This window comes from Lipophrys pholis, assembly GCF_963383615.2.
Source record: "Lipophrys pholis genome assembly, chromosome: 6".
NCBI lineage: Eukaryota > Metazoa > Chordata > Actinopteri > Blenniiformes > Blenniidae > Lipophrys > Lipophrys pholis.
In genome coordinates, this window is record NC_137629.1 from 22,866,992 (window position 1) to 22,885,926 (window position 18,935).

The window sequence follows — 18,935 nt, forward strand, 5'->3', positions numbered from 1 at the left end:
ATGAGTTACAGCAAAAACATGAATTGAATTCATGCAGACAAACCTGTTGTTCGTCTAACCTCTCATATGTCATGCTGACACACCAGGTAAGTGTTGTAGGAGGGGCATGTAATGAATTATGCCTTCAGCTCTGCAGGTTGACATTGGTGGCTTTGTGCTCAGTGTTCACTTGCTGCCGGGGAACTCGGGGAACATGTGCGAGGACGATGGGCCATGGGACTCCTGACACTATGAACTGGGCTGGACTACTGCAGGTCAGTGAGTCAAAGAAGACTGTCCAGTGTGGTGGTGTCTGATTACTATCTCAGTGTTTCCGACTGTGACTGTAATTTCCCTATTTTGCATAATATGTCAGATATTTATCGAACTTGTTCTTGATTAGGCTCTTGTGTACGACTTCAGTGAAGGAATCAAATACAAGAAAAATGGAAAGGTATATTCACCATTTCTTTTAGTTTTCACGAGCTGTATTTGCCTACAAGAAAAACTGATTGACGGCTCGTGAGAGGCATCATATTACCTTCAGTGTACAGCATTCCGCTTTTAAAAAGCTCACTGAGGCATGACGTTTGAACATCACCACTACCTGTAAACACTGCTGTAGAGCCTGTGTTGGGTTGAAGTGTAACAATACAACCAAATCAAAAGTACGGTTGCGTCACACATTGCATTTTCTTTTTTCCTCACACACACTTTTCTCTCTTTACACAGAATCTGCTGCTTGTGGTCCACGTCAGGCAGACCTTATGTGGTTCCGCTCTGTTTTCTGTCCCGGAAGAACTGGAGCCTGGTGTTCTGGTTGGATCACTTAGCAAACACTTTCCGCCTCCTTACCTGCTCCTGACCCAGGAGTATCTGTGGATGGACAAAAACACGGGGAATTTCTACACTACTGAGCAAAGGATGGATCGTGAAGCCCTCTGCCCCAAGGAAACAAAAGCCGAGGAATGTATTATTCTACTGAATGCTGTCGTGGGACCCTCAGGGGACCTTATACAGTTTCCTGTGATCATAGAGGACATCAATGACAATGCACCCCTTTTTGAAAACAGTGAGATTCACCTGAGGGTGTCTGAGGATGTGAAAGTGGGGACCAGCTTTTTATTAGATGACCAGGCTCAGGATAGGGATGCAGGTCATAATGGAGAGCTGCAGTATCGACTAAACAGTTCTGCTGAAGTCTTCAGTTTAGAAGTTGACAAGGACAGTCTTTTAATTACGCTAGTGGTGAAAACTGCTCTGGACAGGGAAACTCAGGACCGGTATCACATGGAGCTGGTGGCCACCGACAGTGGTGCTGACCCTTTAAGTGCAACAGCAACTTTAATAATCACAGTGACAGACGTCAATGACAACTGTCCCAGCTTCAGCTCTGACAGTCCTCGCAACGTCACCGTCCCGGGAGACTCCCCGAAGAATATGGTGATCACTCAAGTCAGAGCCGTAGACCTAGACACAGGCCCCAATGCTGCCATCGTTTACTCTCTCAGTCCCAAAGTCTCTGAGCGAGCCAAGACGCTCTTTAGCCTCGACAGCCTCACTGGGCACATCAGACTAACACAAGACCTCCAGAGTGACAACTCCGAGGAGCTGGTGTTGAAAGTGCTAGCCAGCAGCCATCACTGCCCCCCAGCAGACACTCAGGTAACCGTATCCATGCTCCCCAAGGCGAACCAAGAGCTGGCGATCAAGATCAGGTTCGTAGTGGAGCATCAAAACCAGACCGTGGTGTTACCAGAGAACCAGCCCCCCACCGTCTTAGCTGTTTTAGAGCTTGAGGGTGACAGCAGCTTTAAAGGCTCATCTCTTGCCATTGAGGGTGAAGTGCCTTTCACTTTGAGCCCGCAGAATGGCAAATATCTGCTTTCCACATCAAAGCCCCTTGACTATGAGATGAAAAGGGAACATCATATCACTGTAGTAATGAATGGGAAAACAGCTGAAGAATCTTCCAGGCACGTGATCAGGGTGGAGGTAGAAGACGTCAATGATAATGCGCCGCAATTCCCCCAGTCTGAATACCAGCTGGAGGTGGACGAAAACAACAAGCCAGGATTGTCATTGTTCCAGGTCTTGGCTTCAGATGCAGACAGTGGATACAACGGCCGAGTGACCTACAGCCTGGACAAATACATATCTACCATTTTTAACATCGACTCTGTGACAGGTCAGCTGTCTGTGTCAGCTCCTCTGGACAGGGAACAAGCTGGCGTACACAAGCTCAGTGTGTTAGCTCGAGATAGTGGCTCTCCTCCTTTGGAGTCCGTGGCCACAATATTCATTCGTGTTCTGGACCAGAATGACAATGCACCTGTTTTTTTAACAACTCACTTCATCTTTTTCATCCCGGAGAATGTACCACCATTTGCCCAGGTGGGCAGGGTAGAGGTGAAAGACCCAGATGAAGGGGAGAACGGGAACACAGAATTGCATGTTGTAAACAGCAGTGGACCTTTTGTTGTGGATAACGCTCTGGGGACGCTACGCACCACCGACAACTTGGACCGGGAGACAGAAGACCGCTATGAACTCTACCTGTTGGCCAGTGATCACGGGCAGCCGGTCGCTCTAACATCCACTGCCAGAGTGACTATTTTTGTGGAGGACATCAATGACAACCAGCCAAAAGTGATCCTTCCCAGCAGCAACTCTTCATGCTTGACCATCTCTCCGGGTACCCTGGCAGGTACTATGGTAACAAAGATCTATGCCATCGATGAAGACTCGGGACTGAATTCAGAGATTACATACTCTGTTGTGGCACCAAAGCCATCACAATACAACAGTCCATTCCAGATAGATTCTAGGTCAGGAAACATCACGTTAAGTCAGCAACTTCAAGGTGAAGACTTCGGAATGCACCACTTGTTCATCGTGGTCAGAGACGGGGGGAAGCCGGCTCCACTTTACACCACTGTATGGGTAAACCTGCTGGTCAACGACAGCAAGGAGCCCTGCCACTTGGACAGGTCGCCCACCTGGACGGGGACACCAGACGTAGTTCAAAGCCCCTCAAAGTCATCCATCTGTGAGGTGGAGACAACTCGATCTGCACAAGTGACAATGTTAATAGGCCTGGGGATGATACTGGTATCCACATGTATTCTTGTTGGGACAGCTGTGTTTTACCTGAAACAGAGGAGAAGAAGTCTACAAGAGAAAAAGAAAAAATACACAGAGGAGAATGAGATTCCACTCAGGCTCAAAGACAAATATTATTGTGATGAATAACAGAAAAAAAAAAAAAGCAAGCAAGCCATGTGTAATCTTATTCACAGTTTCATGGGTGAAATCAATATATATTCAGAATATTTGTCAAAGGCTTCTTGCATTTCAATAAGTTCATGAATCAGTGTGATGCACAGTGCATTCAAGAAATATTTCTATGGAAATAAAGTTCATTTTCTGATAACGATCCCTGAGATTCCTCTACAGCAAATGAAGTGATCTTATATGTAAAGTGAGCAAATACTCACAGATGTAAAACGTGATACAGAAAATGTGCATAGTGTCGCTACTACTCAGAATATATCACAGCGGGTCACTGGTAAAATACCAGCATCACAGTCACTAACCTTAAACATTGATATCTATGACCCCCTGCAGGCAATCACATTGAGGTAATGGTCTCCTAAGTGGATTGAGCCTTTCTCAGATTTCTGACTCTGACTGACGGGGAGTCTAAAGTATTTAGATGCACAAAAGGGCTTAATGTTCCTCTGGTGGGGCAGTGATGAAATTCTCTAAAGAAGTAACTCTGAGATGGACTCAGGAGACTGAGGGTGGCTGTGGACAGGTGAGAGGAGGCAGAGGGAAAGCACACCAACATCTCAAGTCACCGCCTCACACCTGTTACTTGATAAGCCTACCTCTCACCCACAGCACTGCATTACACCCAGGAAACCTAATGTACAGCAAGCAGCAAGCCAACAACAGGCATGTTGTTTTGATAGCAGATGTCGGGAGAGGAATCACACTGTGTTCAAACAAGTCTTTTACAAAAGGCTCTTGTGTTTTACTGATCCGTTTGTTTGCCGGGAAACAATTGAGATATCAAACCAGGTTAAGCGGTGCATAAATTATGAATGAGCCCAATTTAAGTTGGAGTTAACAAATCTCTGAACACAAATTTGCCTAAAGAGGGTTCTCTGATTGTTATCGCTTTAACAGATCGGGAACTACTGTTTTAAAAAAAAATAAAATAAAAAATCTTTGAAGTACAAACTATTAAGCGACCCTTTCAAAATGCACCCGTGTTAGAGGGGAGAAGCCAAGCCAAGACTCGCGGCCTGTAAAACACTGTGTACAGCAACCTGGTTAGTAGAGAACAGGGCTTGTATAACATGAGGAGCGTCTCTCTGAGGGTTTCCGAGCTGCCAGCTCAAAAATAAATAATCTAATATTGTTGTACTGTGAGACGAGCCAAATTAAATGAGAAGAAATGAAGAGCAGCATAACACAATTAGACACAAGTACCAAATTTACATGTGGAATTGTTGGCTTGACAGATTTTACTGCATTCACACATGCACAACACTCTGTATCTGCAGTCATATTGCAGTTTTTCTCATGAAAATAGTTCAAAATTATTCGGCAAATAACATCTTTCTATAACATCAACTGCATTGTGGAACCTATATATCTTGTCTATATAGTGGTGTAGTGGTTGGCACTCATGTCTCACAGTGATAATATGAGTTTGAGTCCAAGTTGGACTTTCGGGGGGCCTTTCTGTGTGGAGTTTGCATATTTTTCCCGTGCATGTGGGGCATAGTCATAGTTTCCTCTCACAGCCCAAAACATGCTATTGAGGTTAAATGGCGATTTTTAAACAGCCCGTAGTTGTCTGTCTGTCTCTGTGTTTCCTCTGTGATGGCCAGGCGCCCTGTGCAGGGTGTACCATGCCTCCACCTTTAGTCGGCTGGAATTGGCCCCATTACTCTGCGACCCTATGTGGGATAAGAGCAGTATTGAAGATGGATGGACGGGAGTACCTGGGTTGAAATGATACCACTACACTAACGCTGTGGCAAGAGGACGTCTGCCATCTACTGGTCGCGAATCAAGCCAAGCCTAGCTCTTTATTTCTGGTATTTGGCCAGAGGGTGGAGAGATGAATCAGAGGACAGTCTCTCACTCCGCCACAGTCAGGTCGCCTGAGATCAGTGATGTTTCCCTGCTGCATGCTGCTCTGCTCCCCTCACAGCGCATTTCATTTAAATCACAGTCGTTTTTCCTCTTGTTAAGCTGAACATTTTATATAGTGGGTTAAAAGGTTGCATGAGCTCACATGGACAAAGAATCGAGCTGGCATCGACCCAAATACCCAGTGGATTATTTGTCAGATACACATTGGCGCTTTTATGATCAGGCATTACATAACAATCGAGTGTAATTAAAATGCCACTGATTTTTTTTTTCTTTCTTTCTTCTTCTTATCAGAGAAGCCTCGTGTGGAGATGCTGTAAAATAGCCCTTATTTCCACCACCCAGCCTTAAAGACACTATCTGGTTTCATCGTCATACATGTTCATAGTTTGTGAACAGCACTTTAAATTAGTTTTTGAGGCGAGTGTTCAAGGCTAAATAGACCCATTCAGAAGAAAAAGGATTACACTTTAGATCTTTAGTGTTAAGCACTGTATCTCAAATACTGCAGTCAAACAGATAGTATCTAACAATTCCCCAAGACTGGGGAGTCACCTGACAGTAGTCAGCTTTCAAAGGTGTTATCTTGTAATCTCACATGTATTTCATCATTGTGTAGTTAATTTCTAGATTGTGCGATGAGCTGATACAGGCTATTCCAACTCCTATTTTATAATCATGAAGTTTTGTATCGCAAACTTCCACAAAAATAAAGGGTTTTTTTCTCTTCTTGTGAGGAAAGAAAAAGTTCCCTCTTTTGCATTTGACGGGATTGCCACGTTTTTCTCTGCATGCAAATGGCCTCGGTAAATGTGCGCAAGTGTGAGCAGTCTGACCTCCTCATTATTCCCCGCCTTGAAGTTCATTGAAAAGCCACATTGTTTCTTTAAGATTGCACTTGCAGCCATCAGCGACTCTGTCCATTGTTGGTTGGGGGGGGGGGGGGGGGGGTGTTGAACAGAACTCTAGTTGAGATTGATATACGGGGGCCGCAGTCCCTTTTGCGCATATCATCAGCGGAGCAGCTGCGGTGCGGGCGGCCAACAGGACCTGAGCGCAGACATGGGTAAGAAACTACAACCACTGGGATCAAACTTCTCCAACTCTTTGCTCACTCTCATTTATAGATCCTTCATTTATTGGAGGCGGATATACGTTGGGGGGGGGGGGGCAGATGTTAAGCTTTTTTTTTTTTTCCTCTATCTCTCTAATTGTATTATTTATTTTGTCAGTTTTGGAGAGAGGTTGGACCGGCTGATGCTCCGCTGATATTACGAGATTTATTTCATGCTTGAGATGGCTGCGCTACTTTCAGAGGAGCCTTGTCGCTTCTGCTTTCGTTGGCAATCTTTCTCAATTTTTGAAGGGGCGAACTTGGTCTCAACCTTGCATTTTCACCCTCCTATGCCCGATGTGTTGTTTTCATTGCGGTGGCAGTGCGGGTCGCGGAGGTTCACTGCCTGCGTAGTGTGATCCGCCTGTTCACGTCGTAATTAGTTGATTGGTGCGCTTTGGTGCGTCTGAATGCGCGCGGCTTGCTTAATGTTAATGTTGCTTAAACTTGCGCACAGTGTGGATGCTGTGTGCCACTTGCCTACTTGCACTCTTGGATATCATAAGTCGTGCAAATGGATATTTAATGACGTGACTATAATTAGTATAGTTATTTGCGTGTTTTCTCACAAGGCTTCCTTATCATTGTATATATATATATATATATATTTTTTTTTTTTGAACGCTCCCAGCTCCCAGCCCACACACAAACAGTCAAGTCATGTAGATGTGTTCAATTAAAGAGCCATCTATCCCCCCCCCCCCCCCCCCCCCCCCCCCCCCCCCCCCCATCTGTGTTTACTGTAATGGTACCAACCACAGTCTGTCTGCTTTCATTGTCACTGCATGCATGTAAGTGTTCTACTGCTCCCATGCACACAGTTGCATTGTTTGTTTTATAAATTTGCTTCCCCCCCCCCCCATCCCCTTCCAGCCACTGGCAGCCCCAGACTATCAACCTTCTTGTTCCTGTGTCTTCTCAGAAGGAAGTCTGTGAGTGTGCGCATGTGTGTGTCAAGCGTTGAGGTGCCTCTGGCCTTTGTTTGCTTGACATTGGTGGCCCTTGTACCCCCATGATGCAGTGGGACAAAGACTGTTGTCTCTCCAGTCACAAAAGCAGCCTCTCTCTCTGTTTCACTTTGTCTCTCCTCCTTGTCGTCCTTTTTTTCTCACACTCTCCATGCTGGGTGGTGAATGGAGTCAGGGTGTGAGATGGGGTCAGTGCAGACACATCCCAGTGCTTTTGGCCCTTTGCATCCATTGAAACAGCACATGACTGTGGGGGGGGGGGGGGGGGGGGTGCACAGCTTCACCAAGTGTGTGCTTGGGAGTTTGGAGCTTCACTCAGTCTGTAGTGATAAAGTAGTTGGAGCCCAAACTTTTTTTTTTTTTTTTTCAAAATATTAATTCTGTGGTGCTTTTCATCACCTCAATTTGACCATTGTTGTGGATGGTTATGATCATTTATAGAGGTTTTCAGTTATTTCACGAACATTCTGATTTATATTTCCAAGATTTAGTTATTCAATTATTCAACTTCCTCATTTTGTGGTTTTCTGTCAATTATGTATCCATCATAACACAGAAATTGCTTCTGGTGTCGAGTGCAGAAACATGGGTAACTCGGATGTGACTCGTTTTCTCTTTTTAGATTAAACGTATTAAGCAAAAGTGTTTATTTCATAGTGAACGCACCCGCAATTTAAAGTTTTGGCATGATGACATCACTCGCCATAAATACTGCCGCACATTCGTTTTGATAGTGTGAGATATTTTTCCCCTGACTCTCATCGTGCTGCATTTTTGACCAACAGGTTGCTATGATTGCTGTATGCGCTGTTTGGGTGGGGTACCCTACTGCTCCCTGGTCGCCACGCTGCTTTGCTTCTCTGGCATTGCCCTCTTCTGCGGTTGTGGGCACCAAGCGCTCACAGAAACAGAGAGACTCATTGAGAATTACTTTGCTCGTAACCTTCAGGATTACATCACCCTCGCCTACATGTAAGTGGTGAAATTTGAGCAATACTTGTTTAACCTTATCCCGGTATTTCTCAGCACGTAATTTCTAATTTGAACTTTTACTTTTTTCTTCTTTTTTTTGACCCTTTAGCATCCAATATTTCCAGTATGTCATCTACGGCTTGGCCTCGTTTTTCTTCCTCTACTGCATCGTGCTTCTGGCTGAGGGTTTCTACACCACAAGTGCTGCCAAGCAAACCTTTGGAGAGTTCCGGAGCACCATGTGCGGCCGCTGCCTCAGCTCCTCGGTGAGATGGCCCAGAGTAGAGTAAAGTATGGAAGATTGGAGAGATTGGATGGGATTAATACACATATCACTCAATAGTGGGTGTTCAGCTGAAAATCTTATGGCTCTGGGGGGGGGGGGGGGGGGGGAGACAAGTACAACCTTTTGGGTACAAAGATAAGCATACAGCATACAAGTGTTTGGATGGCTGGGGGAGATTTGAGTGGTTGAAAGAGGAGGAGCGTGGACAAAGTGAGATAAGTGATACTTTTTTTTTATTTTCTGATGAGTAAGTGGGGTCAGTAAGCGAGTCCACACTGATAAAATGTCTGCTTGATTCCTTACGTCCATCATTGATGAAGCATCGTAATGTTTGTTCTCCTCCCCTGTGCAGTTTATAGTGATGACGTACGTACTTGCTGTGCTTTGGCTGCTGGTGTTCGCTTTCTCCGCCTTGCCCGTCTACTTCTTCTACAACATGGACGCAACCTGCCACACCATCGACGTTCTGACGGAGACCCCAGCAAGTATCAACCAACTCTGCGTGGATGCACGGCAGTACGGTGAGAAGATGAATGTATTCGGGTTCGGGAGGGCGAAAGTGGAAGCCATCTTGCGGTTGGTCTGTTTGGAGGTTTTTGGTTGGTTGTGCTAAAGGCTTTTACTGTGTCTCAGTGAGAAGTCGTCATATGACGTCTTCCAAACAAAGGCCCTCTGTTTTTATAAGCAAGTTTTCATATTCCATTGAAATAAATGTGCTTTTTAGACTCCACTTATCGTAGTTTCATCATGATTTCTTGATGGTTCACATCAGAAACACCCCCTCTCTGGTTTTAATAGAAGTTGCACCTTGAATCGATGAAATTATCAGTGCGGGGAAGGTGGAGTCAAAATTGTTAGATATTTTTACAGCTTTAAACGATTCAAGTCGGGACTTGATATGGTCCTTGTCAACATGTCGGACAGTTTTTCAACCTTATTGCACAGCAAAATATCTCGAGATGCCAACATACACACCCCATCAAGTTAATCATGAATGTCCGGTGGCTGTGTTAACAGCGGTTGGAAACGAGCAGTGTTCAGACTGACAGAGTTAATAGACCCATGGACCAACATCGTATCCCTGGAATGTGGGTAAAAATGCATCATGTAAAAATGCAATGCATCCGACAATGAACCACACTGTTGCAACAGATAGCCTGTTTCTTCATTCCCATGAATATGGGCTCTGTGTGATTTTACTTTTTTCTTTTTTTTTGGTCAGCCCTACATACACTGTCTTCAGGGTGTAGTCACTCCCTAGCACATCAAATGTGTATTAATCTGTAGCTGAAAATAGTCCCCCAACACATGCACTATTTACTCCTGTTTGAACAAAGTTTGCCAAAGACGGAGCTCAGCTGTTGTCTTTTTTATTGGTTAACTGTAAGATTTATGGTTTTTGAGCTGGAAGTTGCAAACATTGCAGCAAAGTCGGAACATTCTGAAAAAGATTTTTTTTCCAGAATCTTCTTGCGTTTCATACACAAACCCCCCCCCCCCCCCCCCCCATGTTATTTTGAACAGGACTCTTGCCTTGGAATGCAGTACCGGGAAAAGCTTGTGGCATGACCTTGTCCAATGTTTGCAAGACCAGAGAGGTAAAAAAACAACAACAAATAACTCAAGTTGTGCTGCCATGTTATGTAATTTGCCCGGAAAAAAAAGAACACATGCTATTATGACTAATCCAAATCTCTTCCCACCAGTACCGAATGACCTACGACCTTTATATTGCTGCCTTTGCCGGCGCGGGCATCACCCTCTTGGCTCTGGTGAGTGATTCAGCTCGGCCGAGGTCAGTTTGACTGCACTTTTACAGTGGGGCGCAACAATAGTATCTGGGCTCATGTGACTTCGTGACGCTCAAAGTGTGGGTGGCCAGGCATCTCAGGCCTCCATGACTGATGACTTTTGTACTGTCGCTCTCTGTTCCTCTCGCTCAGCTGACACAAACATCATAATAATGCTGTAATGTCTGGTTGGGCTCCAAACATGCAGGCAAATGGCGCACTCGTTTCCCTTTTATGGATGGCATCTGCCATCAAATTGAAGTCATCGGAGCAATTATATGCAGTTCTCATTTCCAGAGTTACAGGATGTTGTGGATTTTCTGACTCTTCGCCCTCTTTCTGATTCCTCCTATTTTCTGTTTGTCTGTTCATAGCTGACCTATACTGTGTCAACCACCTATAACTTTGCGGTGCTGCGGTATCTGGGGAGAAAGGGCATAGGTGCACGGTGTTAGGCACCCATCCTCCTGTCTACTCTGTCTACTTTACCACCACCAAGGGGAAGTAAAGGAATGACACACAACCGCCTGTGATCATGGACTTCTTAAAAACCTTGTATTTTATATTTGTACTTTTCTTGTTATAAGAATGTGATTGTTTTCATTTCAGTTTTTTTTTTTTTTTATGGGTGTATTTGCTGCTTTGACTTACAAGCAGTCTTTTTTTTTGGTTTTTTCTCATTGTCCCATTGCCAAAATATGTAAGTTATTGCTGTTGCTTGCTGGTGTCTAAAATTCACCTGTGCCTCCGACTGCACTGGAAACACTAATACACTGCTAATGAATTAACATAAGCAAAAGGAAAAGAAACATCACCACCAATTTGCAACCTGTGCAGATAATATGCAGCTGTTGCTGAGAATAGGGATTAAGGACGGTTACCATGGCGACCACCCCTCACATCTGGTTGCCATGGCGGCAGAGAACCATGCACTTGCCGTCCCACGCTGACCTCAGGACTTTTCTCACGGGCCGGAGAAAAGCTTCCACAATGGAGTCATGCCCATTTATGAAGGCAGCCAATAAGGAGCCCTGTGGGGGCCACCTGGGCTACAAGTCTCTGAAACGGGTTCTATTACATGTCAGTGGAGAGGGCCCTCTGGACAAAGACGGGGTGAGACCCCTCCAAAGCCTCAATGCAGCAGCCCCTCTGGGACAGCAGTCACACTCAACACATCCACATGCTGCTGCATGACCCCCCCCCACCCCTCTCAGTGAAAATGATGTCCTCAGAGTCTGAGGACTGAAGGAATTTTAGATGATTTTTAAATAGTTTCTTATTGATAAAGGAACAGTCTTGATTAGATCTAGTAAGGTCTGAAATTCTTTCTCATAACTGAGATGACGAAAGCACTAGGTGCTAACTTATCAAGTAACCTCTTATTAGACGTAAAACACATTGTTGTGCCCCCCCACCCCCACCCCCCCCCCCCCAATATTGATACATGACTGAGGTACTTTTATAGAAACAGAACAGCTTTGTTTTGTCTGTAATTCCATAGGAACATTTGTTATAGATATTATATAACACACCTTTTTACTTATTATAGCTGATTTTACTAATCTGTTTAACTTGAATTACTAATGCAAACATTTGCAACTTGTGGAGTAGACTAGGGGTTCTCAAAGTGTGGAAGGATGAGCCGACAAGGAGCTTCAACTACACGGCATCCCTCATTTTTTGATTTGATTGCCAAACTTCATCATAAAGTATTAGTATTTGTTCCGTAGTGGGTAAGAAACATAACTTTGCTTGTACTAATTAGTTGCATTTTATTAGAAATATTTGTTCAGTCAATAGTCTGAAACTTTTGTGACTGTTACAATTGTGGTTTTACACAAAAGCTTATTTTATATTTTGATTTGACTCCAATTTACTGACAATAAATTCACTTTTTAATGTGTTTTAAATCCTTCACATTTCTTTTATAGCATGTCTTTTATTTTTCCAAACGCATTGGAAAAAGATATAGCAAGCCTGGAAAAGGCATTCCCTCTGCCCCCCAGAATTTCTGTGCTATTCCTCTCAACTCTCTGGCGCCCCCTACAGGGAGGTAGACATTACACTTTTAAAACTATTGAAGTAGGTAGATTGTTTTGAATGGAAGCGTTACCTTGCTGTCAGATCTGTCGAGTAGCAACTGGCTGATTTTTTATTTTCTTTTTCTTTCATTTTTTTATTTGTTGTAATATTTGATAATAAAAGAAAACCATTCCAGGAAGTGATTGTGCTGTGAGAGCTTGGACCTGCAGTGTCGGAGTGTTTTACTACTGTGCCATCCTTGGCTTGCTGCCACGTCAAGAGGCCAAGGTGTTTTGTAAGGTGTTTTGTACTCTCTCTCTCCTCTGGTGTCCACAGGTGCACTGTTCCCTTCACTTGGCCGTGTACCAGGTGCACCTGAGGAAGCTCAGGCACAGGGCGAAAGAGGAGAGGAGAGGCTTTGACCTGTACAGGAGGCTGCAGAGGGACCGAGGGGGGCTACTGTGCTCTCCGTACCCTGCAAACGTGGCCGACTCCCCCTGACGGCATTTCCAGTTCTGCTGCACGCCCCAGTGTCTCCGCAACAACATTCTCTCCGGCAGTATTTCAGTTAAACGATCCAACTCGTGATATTTCCCTTCATGTTTTGTTTTGTTTTGTTACGATCAAACTTGCAGATAGAAATTCCGTTCCTTTTCAAGCCGAGCGTAACGACTCAATTTTATTTGTGCTGCATGTGACCCGTGCAGAGGTTTTGTTACATTTGGGTTTTTCATTCAAATCAGACATTGAGAAAAGTGTACCTGGGAGACTTGATTTCTTTCCTCCTCGCTCTCCACCCAGGTCTGATTACACAGTATGCAGCGCATGCTTGATATCCTTGCCTAATGAAGGGAAAAATAAAAATGCAGAACATGTTTGATATCCTTTTTGTTTTAATGAAGATGAACAGCGCTCGCTGTCTCGGCTTCGCACACACACACTTGGTCATTCAATGACATTCAAGGTCTGGAGTGTTGGTGGGATGCGGTTTGGCCTAAGATTTGCAAATCAGGTTTTTATTCTTCTTGTCTGAATACAGCAAGAATGTCTAAGTGTAGTATGAAGAAACCTATACTGTAGTACTATCTAAAAACTTTTTCCAACTAATGTTTAAATGGTCATTTAAATCTTAAAAACACAAATTTGGGTTTTCCAGGTATTGGCACACAAAAAAAAAACAAATCACAAGAGAAGTTGGTCACCATTTGGTATGTTGCAAGTTTTATTTGTAGGAAAGCACAGGAGAGTATTCACTGCACTCTCATCCTCCATAAGGACAGAAGAGGAGCAAAGGAAGTTGTTCAGTGGAGCAACGCATAATCGAGATGAGCAGTCAAACTTTTACAGAGCTTAAATCACACTCATGGGTAGAGCGCTGAGTGAAACAGACGTTCAGTGTCATTTTGTACATTATCATAGAACAAATGCCCTTAGCCATTTACATAAGCCATTAATAGAGACAGCCCACAGAAATTAGTTTTTACATTCATAAATATTACAGAAATGTTGAAAGAAAAAAAACACAGACATGATTTTAGTGAAATTACGGACCTCATCATGTGAGCAATATACTGTGCGTTATGCTACCAGCTTATAAATACCAGATTCTCAGGTAAACACTGTGGAAGGCTACATTATCGGAGCTGAAATGACATTAAAAATAATAATAAAAAATACTGACAAAGTGACATCTCGCTTATTTTTTTTACTTTGAATTATTTTGTGCTACTTGCCTGATTCATTGAAAAAAAAATACATATATAGTACATGTAAATTCATAGTTAAGGTTTATTTCATCAATTGTGAGAACGTGAAATTTTAAAAAGCAATCGTACAAACAAGATAGTCACAGTTAGTGTGGACAATCAGAGGGACGTGTCATAAGTTAATATGACAGTATCTGATTGGATTTGCTTCATTTTGACAGTGACACGCTTCTTGTGTTGACCGTTCTATCTTTTAATTTTACTTTGCAAACAGTTTAATGTTGCTTAATGTCATGGTCTGTTATAAGACATGCTAGAATGCCATAACAGAATGATAAGACAGTATTATGAATTCTCAAAAATAAAATATTTATGAGACAAGACTGGTCACTTAAGTAGATGTAACATAAAATAATCAAAATAAGAAATACATTTGACGACTGGTAAACTGACACACCTATTGTCGTTAAAAAACCAAAGGAACAACGATGAACTGTACCTGTGGAAGTAAACCGGTGAGTAGAAATATAATACAGAATGAAGTACCTGCCCAGCTGAAAAACAAGTAGACCCCATTAACTCGTCAGACTACTCAGCTGTTAGTTTCACTCAATACTGCAGGAATGGATGGGGGAGTTGATACACGAACGCCTTAATGGCCGCGCTGAAGCTATTTCACATTCAGCTGGGATTTGTAATGACCAGCCTGACAGCTTGACGTGTGTGTCATATATCAGTAAAGCACAGGAGACCCTCGGATTAGCCAAACATAAAGAACTGGAATGTTCAGGCCCATAATGTAACCCACAAGGCAGTCACAGGCTTGCAGGGATGACATTATTATTCATAACCTCCAGGAGTTTTCAAGAAATTACATTTTAATTGGTACCGGATGAAAACACTGAAGCTCAATGTAAATATTACACAAAGAAAAGTTTAAAAATCCACTAGAAAAATTAACAAATTGAAGGAAGGAGATGTGCTTCACACATTTTATCAACATTAGTAAGAGCAGTACCGTTCCTGAATGAAGAAAATCTGACTGTACCTTGCTTGTTTTGTGTAATACATCAGAGGAAATAAAAATAATGCCAGACTCTCTAACACGCTCAGTGATAAACAATGCGTGCCATAATACCTCGTACCGAATACTCACAGTCAGAGCTGTAGGATTAAAGCTCAAAATTCCCTTACTGTCGAAGACAAACATGACAGGCTTCCTTTTCACTCAAATTCCCTTGTACCTCAAATCTAACTGATGTTGAGTTATTCTGTGTAATATTTGCCTGGAACAGGAGCACTTATTACAGACACAGTCTGTTTTAAGAAACTACATTCGCTCTCCAACAACTGCTAATATGTCAGATAAAAAGACGGTTTAATGCCGTAGTCAGTTGCTCTAAAACTCTGGAAAATCAATCTGACAGAAAGCTGATCACTGTATGAGTGTGCTCTTTAGGAAAGCACGAGATTGATCTCATCCATTCTAGAGCTTAAATTGAAATATTTGGATTAAAGCAAACACTTTTTGAATGCATTGTGTGATGCATCTTCTGCATAGGCAAAGACAAGGTTTAAGCTGAGTAAAAATGTTTTGTGCAATAGTTCTGAAAGCAGATCGAGCACAAGAGACGAATGTGCCTGTTACAGTATGCCTGTACTCTGGTGATAACAATAATCCAACAATCTAAACATCAGCCGAAGTCCTGATAACACCCATCTTATTACAGCTGTATCTTATCCACATTATCTTCAGGGGACGCTTCAATCAGTACCTTGTACGTACAGTACATGTACCATAACGATCGCTGAGTGGCTTCTGAAACTACCCGAGGTAGGCTCCAGCCAGCAATATTAGGGAAACATGGATTCACACTTGTGCGATCAGCAGCAAGACACACGAGAGGCTTTGCGGTTGCCATGCAGATCTATAGTACTACTCAGCAGTGCATGGTCGATCTGGTCCTCTGCAGCTAGAACCTCCCTGACAGCCGCCTCAAACGCTGCTGTGACATTAGTGTCATCTTTAGCGCTGGTCTCAAAGTAAGGACAACAGCCATTCTCTTCGCACCAGGCCCGTGCTTCATCCTCTCCAACCGCCCTCTGCTCCATGTCTACCTTGTTCCCGAGCACTACGAAAGGGAACCGCTCAGGGTCTTTGACATCAGAGTAAAACATGAACTCCTTCTTCCAGCAGCCGAGGTTCTGAAAACTCTGCAGGTCGTTCACGGCAAACGTGAGCAAGCAGCAGTCGGCGCCTCTGTAGAAAGGTGTGCGCAATGACTTAAAGCGCTCCTGACCCGCCGTGTCCCAGATCTGAAGGGTGACCAGACGGCCGTCCACCTCCAGGTCCCGATTGAGGAACTCCACTCCGATGGTGTGGAAGGACTGGGAGTCAAAACGGTCTGTGACGTAGCGATTCATCAAGGAGGACTTGCCCACTCCACCATCTCCCAGCAGAATAACTTTCAGCAGCAGGCTCTTACCGCTCATCATGCTTCCTCCCACCCAGCTAGGCCTTCTTGGCTGGGTTGCGGGCCTACGCAGCAGAGGGAGGACCAGGGTCTACTTAACCTATAAAAAGAAAAACATGGAAAAAAAGTGGATCCTTACAAGAGAATCAAACACACCAGCAGTGAACAAAAGGAAACGAGAGAGACTGACTCGTGCCTTTTATGGCGATCCCCTGCTGCTAATAATAAGAAAATGACATCTGCATTCAATCTAAAATGAGGAAGGGAAACAAGCATAGCAGACGTGTAATGGTTGACTAAGGTCAGGGACAGACAAGAAGGGGGTAAAGGACCGACATGCCTGCCAAAGGTCTCTGTTTACAGGTTTACTGCATGACACAGTAATACTCGTGACTGGCCACTCTACATGAATCCTGCTGAACTGAACGTGTGCCAACCACAGCATAATATTTCCCTCAGAGATGAAGATTTAGGGAGTTTGTTTGGATAAAGTCCACGCCTCTACAACATGGGAGTAAAGACCATAAGCCGACTCTGGAAACGACCACTGCACTTGCGCAAACCACAAACATGCACCAGCTTGTCAACAGAAGAAAGAATAAAGTCTGACTGAACTCTGGTTCCTAATGAAGAGAAGAGAAAGTGTTTCCAAGCATAAGTCGACCAGTAAACGAGACCAGCAGCAGGTCTTTAAAAAGTGATTAGTGTTGGTGAGCGAGCCTGATAGAGAAGTAGCCAGAGCTAGCCGGCTCGTGTGGCGGCTTGTTGACATTCAGTGCTGCGCAGGCTAACCCGTTAGCCTCAGCCTCTGAGCGACTCAAAACAACGTCCCAACAGCGCTGTAGTTAACAGGAGCCGCCATGACAGTGGTATGAGCCCTCTACAATAGGATGCATGTGTTATAAATGTGTATTTCGGCTCACCCTGCTCCTGGCAGTTGATATTGCGCGGTCAGCCCTGTTCCCCTACATTTGACTGAGATTGAGTATCGTGACGTGCAGCTCACAGCACGGAGTGCCGCGCGCGTGGTCCTAAAGCCCGCCCTAACGGGGTCAGGCGTGGTCACTAATCACATGACAACTGAAAGTGTTCCAAACACATTTTAGTACATTTATTTTCTAAAAGTTGAAATATGGTTTCAGAACAATGATCCATCAAATATTTACACATACGTATACGTCTTAAAGCGAGCTAATAAAAAAGAGACTTGGTGGGCTAATCAGGCGTTGCTTCTGGTGTCCATAGCAACCGTTTATTTGGCGTCTACGTCACGCAGAATGAAAAAAAAAGAATGTTGAAAAAATGTGGAAGGAAATGTGTGTCCAATCATGTAAATGTACTTTTAAGAAATGCTTGAGAAAAAGTACTTATTCCCAAACACTTCTCAATGTATTTTGTATTTAATTTTTTTCATTTTTTAACTACACGCATTTCCATTGTCGTCAACAATCATTTCTATGAATAGAACCATTGGATGAACAATACTTTTTATATTAACAAATTTAATCAATTTGGAGAAATATTATAATTGTATCAACATCACCAGTCTAACACCTTGTCAAAACCAGGTTGAGGAAAAGTTTTATTTGTGTAAAAACAAGCATACTTTTCTTTCAATAAATCTTCTGCTTTTTGTTCATCAAACTTTTCAGGAATAGAAATATCATTCGAAATGCTTTTACCATCTGCTTTTCTCTTGTACTGCCTTGCCATCTTCATTTATTTGAACAACATCAACATGATAATATAATACAAGTCTTTAAGTACTGTTCAGGCCAATATTACAATACATGCATTTTGACTGAAAAAAATATTATTTTGGCGATGCTTTAAACATAATGTAGTAATATAAACTGCGCAATAATATCATGCACTGGCTGGGTACGAGTCTCGTCTTTTGCTGTAAATATAACAATACTTTCAGACCAATATTCCCCTCAGTCAAGTTTAAGATAAATATACAATTTCCAGCTCGGAGTAATATTGAATGTCTGACATGAATAATATGCAAATAAAATATATGCATCCTCTACTGAGGAATATTTCTTCTTTGAATATGTAAAACTGTTCAACTACTTGTCTAGCCTTGAGACATATCATCATATTTTCTACATCAGATACGAAATGTATAACCTGGACAATGATTTGTTTTCAAAAAGATTGCACTTTACAGCAATTTATATTTCATTCTTTTGTGAAGATGGTAAACGTTCCCCTATAGGCAGATTAATCTGAAGACAACCACATGCATCATTCTGTATAGTCAAGATTACCAACGAGGAGAAAAACTATTTCATTGATTTATCATCTATTTCTGAGAACCTAACTAATGACGTTTTTATATTGCAGGACCAAAAAAATTTTGGTGGGGGGGGGGGGGGGGGGGGTAAAATAGAATAGAATGCTTTGTCATTTGTCATGAATAAGACAAAAGGATCAAATTTATAACAATAAA

General features: G+C 43.1%; 3 protein-coding genes across 4 annotated transcripts; 2 read left to right on the forward strand and 1 right to left on the reverse strand.

Annotated features, from left to right (window-relative positions):
- The first annotated feature begins 166 nt into the window (after positions 1-166).
- On the forward strand, positions 167-3,303 carry pcdh20l (protocadherin 20-like). Its single transcript, XM_080466404.1, has 2 exons — positions 167-254; positions 712-3,303. Exons 1-2 carry the CDS (start codon positions 207-209, stop codon positions 3,229-3,231), a joined length of 2,568 nt encoding a protein of 855 aa, XP_080322530.1. The 5' UTR covers positions 167-206; the 3' UTR covers positions 3,232-3,303.
- A 2,725-nt stretch (positions 3,304-6,028) lies between these two features.
- Positions 6,029-12,904, forward strand: plp1a (proteolipid protein 1a). 2 transcript variants are annotated; one of them, XM_080466150.1, is made up of 7 exons: positions 6,029-6,214; positions 8,016-8,202; positions 8,312-8,468; positions 8,841-9,009; positions 10,013-10,086; positions 10,195-10,260; positions 10,653-12,492. In XM_080466150.1, the coding sequence occupies exons 1-7, from the start codon at positions 6,211-6,213 to the stop codon at positions 10,731-10,733; spliced, it is 738 nt and encodes a 245-aa protein (XP_080322276.1). In that variant the 5' UTR covers positions 6,029-6,210; the 3' UTR covers positions 10,734-12,492. The 2 variants fall into 2 exon arrangements, with proteins under 2 accessions (XP_080322276.1, XP_080322277.1); XM_080466151.1 differs by lacking the exon at positions 10,653-12,492 and adding an exon at positions 12,637-12,904 and having other exon boundaries at positions 6,148-6,214.
- A 592-nt stretch (positions 12,905-13,496) lies between these two features.
- Positions 13,497-17,491, reverse strand: rab9b (RAB9B, member RAS oncogene family). The gene is made up of 2 exons (XM_080464957.1): positions 17,404-17,491; positions 13,497-16,580 (listed from the first exon to the last, which is right to left on the reverse strand). Exon 2 carries the CDS (start codon positions 16,500-16,502, stop codon positions 15,891-15,893), a length of 612 nt encoding a protein of 203 aa, XP_080321083.1. The 5' UTR covers positions 16,503-16,580; positions 17,404-17,491; the 3' UTR covers positions 13,497-15,890.
- Between the last annotated feature and the right edge of the window lie 1,444 nt (positions 17,492-18,935).

Bases quoted from the DNA above. Each gene is read 5' to 3' on its own strand.
- plp1a (XM_080466151.1), top strand. The intron at 9,010-10,012 runs GTGAGAAGATGA...TATTTTGAACAG, and splicing joins CGTGGATGCACGGCAGTACG to GACTCTTGCCTTGGAATGCA. The intron at 10,087-10,194 runs GTAAAAAAACAA...TCTTCCCACCAG, and splicing joins ATGTTTGCAAGACCAGAGAG to TACCGAATGACCTACGACCT.
- rab9b (XM_080464957.1), bottom strand. From the start codon at position 16,502: ATGATGAGCGGTAAGAGCCTGCTGCTGAAAGTTATTCTGCTGGGAGAT.
- pcdh20l (XM_080466404.1), top strand. From the start codon at position 207: ATGGGCCATGGGACTCCTGACACTATGAACTGGGCTGGACTACTGCAG. The intron at 255-711 runs GTCAGTGAGTCA...CTCTTTACACAG, and splicing joins ACTGGGCTGGACTACTGCAG to AATCTGCTGCTTGTGGTCCA.